Below are 5,850 nucleotides of genomic sequence, written 5' to 3'. Positions count from 1 at the left end.
AATATGTAAAACTATAAATTCACTGTCATGTGTGTACAGTGCTTATTAAATCTATATTAGCAGCATTGCTAATTACCTAAATCATTTCTCATGTTTCCCTAACGGTTAATACACCAGGATGTAGAAGCTCTTTAACCAAAATGATGTTTTTAATGTTAAAATATAATTAATATTGCAATCAAACAAGTTTCCAATTCACTGTTTTACAAAAAAATACCCTAAAAAATAGTGAAGCACATTATTATTTCTTGATTAAGTCGTCAAATTATAGTTATTTACTCACATTCCTGAACAGAAACGTTAGTTTTAGTGGTTGAATGAGGCCAAAAGAGGTCGTACGAAATATAAAGCTTTTTGGTTATGATGTGTGAAAAAGGACGATTTAGTTTTCAACAACATTTTTAGTTTAGAACAAGTTTTTGAAAGATTTTCAAAGATTTCATGACAGGTGGTCTAATAAGTTTGTTAAGCGCCGTGCACATGGAGGTTCATTCATCTGTCATAGATTCTCTGTGAGACTTTTATCTTTATTTTTTTAGCCCTAGTTTACTTTTATAATGTCTTGTCCTGCTTCTTTCATGTCTAATCTGTCTCCAGCTGCTGCAACATGTGAATTTCAATGAAGTTTATCTTAAATACAAAAGTTAAGCCAGGCTTTACTTTTGTGTACAAGATAAGATAAGATTGTGCAGCTGCTGTGTGTTTGTTGTAGCTGACCTGCAGACATACGCTAGTATACTGATATATTAAGCTGATATCAGCCAGGCTCTGATGTTTTCTGTCCCTCTCAGGTGTCGGTCACGGCCAGAGAAGACGTTCCTCCCTTTGGTCCGGTTCTCCCAGATCCTCCCATCTTCACGGATGTAAGGTTTTTATTTTACTTCATGCTTTTTGTTCCAGCCAGTTTGTAATTTTGTTTGTTAGTAGTTTGGTGTTTTCATCACCGTCCAGCAGTAGAAACATTTCAGCCCAAAACTATGTATCCCCGCACAAAAGTTAGATTTATAGTGAATTTATTTGTCTGGAAATGACATTAACAAGATACAAAACACAGCAAGATGTGCTTTGTTTAACCATTTCTGTTCACAATCATTCCTTGTAGGAGTCTCGAATCTGTGAGAATTTGTAGAAACGTTTGAGCAGCCGTCATCAATCTGCACGTTTCTTACAACGGCAGGTTTATGTGTCTCAAATGAAAAGATGAATGCGTCTTCCAGTCCAGCCTCTGTCTTGTCCTTTAGCGTCTTTAACACAACTTATTCTGATCCGGTTAACTCCACCTTCCCTCCACCTGCTCACCTGAACTTCTGGGTTTCTGACGTTGCAGCGTTTCCAGCTGAGAGAGTTTCTTCTCACCAAACTCATCAACGCCGAGATTTCCTGCTACAAGGCCGAACAGTTCAGCCGGCTGGAGGTAGAGGAACACTCTCTTATCGTAGAGACAAACTGTCTGACGAGCATCAGATGCATCCAAAACAATATTTGCAGGATGGTGGATATATTTTTTGGAGCATCTTTTAACTTGTTTATCCATTTTTTATGATATTAACACTGTTTCATACATATTTGACAGCCTGTTCTGGAAACAAAAAGCATCTACGAACTTCCTAAAAGCACGAAATTCTTGTTCATTTAAAGTCGTAATTTAAAAAGTAAGTGTCTCTGAATTGAATGACGAAGAATTCTGATCCTGTTCATACTGTCAGGACCATAAAATCATAAAAAGGAGTCCGTATTAACTCTGACACATGAGGCTGAAGTACTTCCTCTGTTACCGCCCCTCACACATATTACATCATTATGCTGCTATTTATTCATGCATATTTTCATAAAACATGTACAAAGCGTGCTATTAAGCTTATTGTCAAGCAAATTGCTCTGCAAGATCAGGCTGCATGGAAATATACGTGGGATTGAAAATAGTTGTTTTGAAAGTTCATGTTGCTGAAATTTGCTTCTGACACATTTATGACAAGATGAATGATATTTGCAGTAATCCCCTCCATGATCAGTGAGCGTCCACGCCTTGTCTCTGTTCTCTTTAAAGCTTCGTACTCGTTCGTCGCTGCTAGAGAGTCTGCAGGCCGAACTCTCCACCCGTTCCCAGTGCATGATGGGAGATCCTCCGTCTCTGGTCGCCGCTCCCGCGTCCGAGGGAGTCCGGGGGGCGTCTGAAGGAAGTGGAGGGTTCATCGAAAACTTTAAGGTGAACGTCAGCGTCCATCAGAAACTCGCCTCGTGTTTGACTTTTCTTATCTGACGGTGTTTTTGCTCCGTCGTTAGAGAGCCATCAGAGTGAGAAGTCATTCCTTCGACACTCTCGGGGTTCAGAGAAAGATGACCGGAAACGCAGCGCAGAAACCGAAGGTAAAAACATGGTGCAGTAAAGTTACACTGACAGCAGCAGCTAGTCCACCACAAAACCACTTAATAACCAAATGATTCAACGCTCCATCCCCTTGCAGTAATCAGATTACTTCTAAGCTGAACAGTAGAGTGTCTAGTGTGGAACCTCTTGTGTGTTGTTCTCTGGATGGTTCTCCTGCTGGAATGTTCCTCTTCTTCATCTGGTCAGCCAGTATTCTGGTTCATCGTCAGACATTCATCTATAAACGTCATCAACACCTTCTGCCCTCATGCAGCCCCACATCATGATGCTGCCACCTCCGTGCTTCACTGTCAGGACCATCAGCATCCACTGTGGTGGTCCTGGTCAGGTTCACACCAAACATCTGGACTCCATGTGAGCCCAACACATTGATCTCCATCTGACCAGAGGATGTTCTCCAGCATCCATCAGGCTTCTGTTCATGTTCTCTGGTGAACTTTGATGTGGAAGTTTAGCTGTGAGCAGCAGCCAGGTTTAGTTCTGGTCCTCCGTCCATAGAGGCTGATGTTCTGAAGTGTCCTTCACACTGTGTGAGCTTCACACTAACTGTGGTCTCCATTGATCAGCCCTGTGCCAAGTCTGAAGCAGCTGCCTTTGTCTGGTGTCCACAGCTCCATAGTGACAGTAGTTGACTGTCCGTGGAGTCATTGTAGGAGGACGACCACTGCAGCCCTGATCAGTGCTGCTGTGGCTCCTTCTGGACCTCCTGGTTCCTGCTCACACTGGGCTGCACTGGGTTTTAGTTGATCTTCCTGGATCATTTTCCAACTTTGTGAAGTCCCAGAGTCAGATTTGTCTCGTCCTCTGTTCAGGTCTTCTCCATGTGGAGCCATGATGCAGACATAGACACAGTCCAGAGGTCCAGAACTGAGAAAGTTCTGCTGTTCTCAGCTCATTTTAGAACCATGTTCATGCAGTTAGACTGATTGGAAACCACAGCTGGACTCACTTTGGTTGCTTTGAGTTTCTACTTTGGGGCCTGAATTTTGTGCTTGTTTGTTCAAAAGAGGAAATATTCTGCTGCTCTATTTAGAAATAACGTTGTTACTGAGCGGCGACAGAATCTGAGATGAAGTGATTTTGTTTGGTTCTGCGTTTCCTCGAATAAATGCTTAAATGTGACCTAAAGTTCTTCTCACTTCTTTTGCAGACAGAGAAGGATGGCGACAGGTGAGACTCTTAAAAACAGCTGAAAACGTGTCTTTTATATGAGCTGAGTAAAAAAAACAAAACAAAACAGAGATTTATGATTATTTCTGTCCTTTTCAGTGACAAATCTCCAGGACCTCCGTCTGCTCTCTCTGACAGCTCGGTTCCAGCTGAACCCAAAGATCAAGCGAGTCCTCAAGAGGAGACATAAAGGAAAAAGTTCATGTGTAGATTTTAGACATTAAATATGAATATACACATTTCTAGGCTATACAATTAAATCTTTATTATCCTGGTGGATGATCTATATGTAAATAGAGTGTACAAGTAAATAGTTTTTCTGAAAATACAAATATTTTACTGTCATTGAGGTGATATTTTAGAATAATAAGAATCTTTAAATTGTATTTGAGTGAAAATTTTGACATAGAAACTGACAGAAATGTATTGACAGAGGTTAATGGACATGAAGGGAAACAGTGGGAGAAATTTAATTAAATGTAGAAAATGTATAGAAAATGAAGATTGTTATAAAGATGGCTTTAATGAGACCAATAAAATAGGATCGGTAATTTGGAAAAACTGTTTGTATATTGTGTTTTGAAATGACTTTCACACAGAGATAGTAAACGATGTTTAGTAAGTAAAACGTCACAGTTGGATTCTTGTGCACATCACAGGCTATTAGCTCTGTTTGGGTTTTTATCATCGTCAGTAATGATGAGGGCTGAATATAGTGTCAACACCAAACAGTCAAGTTCAAGGACAGAAGAAGGACTGAAGGAATGTGCTCCCCCTGCTTCTCAGGTTCTGGTTGTTCTGTTAAATATCTACAAATTTGAATAAATATAAAGTGAAAGAATCACCTTTTATATGCACAAACTGTGGAAAGAAACCCGTTGTAATACAAAACCAGGAGGACATCTGTACTTAGGCCTTAATGCTGGAAAAAGACGAAAGCAGCAGCACCACCTGAAGCCGCTGCAGATTTTATTCTGTTCAAGAGAAAACAAGAAGAAGTTTCGTGTAAATTCACATTTCACACATACAGATTTTAGCAGTTACCAGAGTTACATCCAGAGATGCATCAAAGAATCCTGTATTTCATGTTAAAAGTATTTTCTATGTTTAGTTTTGTATTATCATGATCTTCATGTGGTTCAGAAAACATCACAGGTTGACTTCTGCTTTAGCTTTTATTTTGGTTAATATATTCAAAGCTGGAACTTTTCATGATGTATTCAATATTGCAGATTCTGAATCAATGACATGATGAGAAATAACTGTGAAATGTTCAGGTTTTAATCTTGAATAGATCCTGAGATACTGTTGTTCAAGTATGAAAGAACAACCTGCTGAAAGTGGGGCCATTTTTAACATTTTATATAAAGCATATATGAGATTTCACAGGAACCATTTTAAATATCTAGAGTTTATTATACTAAAAAACTAATTCCAATCAGTCAGTCATCGTGCAGCAGCGCCCTCTGCAGCTCACTTTGTCCCCTGCAGGCTTCACTCTGGGTTGAACTGCGGACACGTGTAGTTCCACCAGCGGCCTGTGGAGGGCAGCGGCGCGCCTCTGCTGCGGAAATATGACCAGTAGAAGAAGAAGAAGATAAACAAAGGTGGCGGAATTTGACCAACTGCGAGCAGATCAATGTGAGTCCAGAGGAGGGCGGTGATGGTTTGGTGTGTTTGGAGCATTAAATTCAGCCTCCTGGCGGTCAGACAGCGTCACTGAGCGTCCGTGTAGACGCGGCTAGCTGCGGCTAACTTCAGCAAACTGTCAGATAGAGCAAAGGTTAAGAGGTAAATCCGCTAAAGCTGCTAATTCTGCTCAAACCAAACAGTGATTTGTGTCATCGCGTTTCTCTGCTGTTTTATTTCCTTTGACCTGCAGAGGAGCCGCTGAGCGTGAACTTTGCCACAGTGAGCAGTGAACGGACAGAGTCCAGTTGTCTCTGCAGACATTTGAAGTGCGAACCGAAGCTGCTGCGAAGTCAACATGAGCTCCAGGAAAGTGGTCGAGCTGTTCTACGACGTGGTTTCTCCTTATTCATGGCTGGGCTTCGAGGTTTGTGCATTTTAGTTTCAGGTTGTGCAGCAGAGACGTTCAAATGAAGGTGAACTTGTGAATTCGTGAATTCGACCAACAGGTTTCTTCAGGCTGGAAATGACACAAACAAGTGACAAAACACAGCAAGACATTATGTTGGAGATATTAGTGATGCATTTTAAAGAAACTAATCACTATGTGTTGTTTTTTACATTTTACACTTCAAAACTATTCAAACCCCTTGCAGCTTCCA

General features: G+C 40.8%; 2 protein-coding genes across 3 annotated transcripts in view; both read left to right on the top strand.

Annotated features, from left to right (window-relative positions):
• rap1gapl (RAP1 GTPase activating protein-like) overlaps positions 1-4,181 on the top strand; it is an 11,652-nt gene extending 7,471 nt beyond the window's left edge. The window contains exons 12-17 of the mRNA XM_008302090.1: positions 762-863; positions 1,328-1,414; positions 2,048-2,206; positions 2,284-2,367; positions 3,540-3,559; positions 3,659-4,181. Coding sequence (XP_008300312.1) covers positions 762-863; positions 1,328-1,414; positions 2,048-2,206; positions 2,284-2,367; positions 3,540-3,559; positions 3,659-3,749 — 543 coding nt within the window. The 3' untranslated portion in view covers positions 3,750-4,181. The remainder of the gene's footprint in view (positions 1-761; positions 864-1,327; positions 1,415-2,047; positions 2,207-2,283; positions 2,368-3,539; positions 3,560-3,658) is intronic.
• A 1,025-nt stretch (positions 4,182-5,206) lies between these two features.
• The window catches only part of LOC103372438 (glutathione S-transferase kappa 1), a 3,845-nt gene continuing 3,201 nt past the window's right edge, over positions 5,207-5,850 (top strand). The window contains exons 1-2 of one of the 2 annotated variants that reach the window (XM_008302088.1): positions 5,207-5,343; positions 5,442-5,615. In XM_008302088.1, coding sequence (XP_008300310.1) covers positions 5,547-5,615 — 69 coding nt within the window. In that variant the 5' untranslated portion in view covers positions 5,207-5,343; positions 5,442-5,546. Of the gene's footprint in view, positions 5,351-5,441; positions 5,616-5,850 lie in introns of both variants that reach the window. The other variant, XM_008302087.1, reaches the window with a different exon arrangement.

This window comes from Stegastes partitus, unplaced genomic scaffold (assembly GCF_000690725.1).
Source record: "Stegastes partitus isolate 25-593 unplaced genomic scaffold, Stegastes_partitus-1.0.2 Scaffold1755, whole genome shotgun sequence".
NCBI classification, from domain to species: Eukaryota; Metazoa; Chordata; class Actinopteri; family Pomacentridae; genus Stegastes; species Stegastes partitus.
This window is presented reverse-complemented; position numbering and strand designations above follow the sequence as displayed.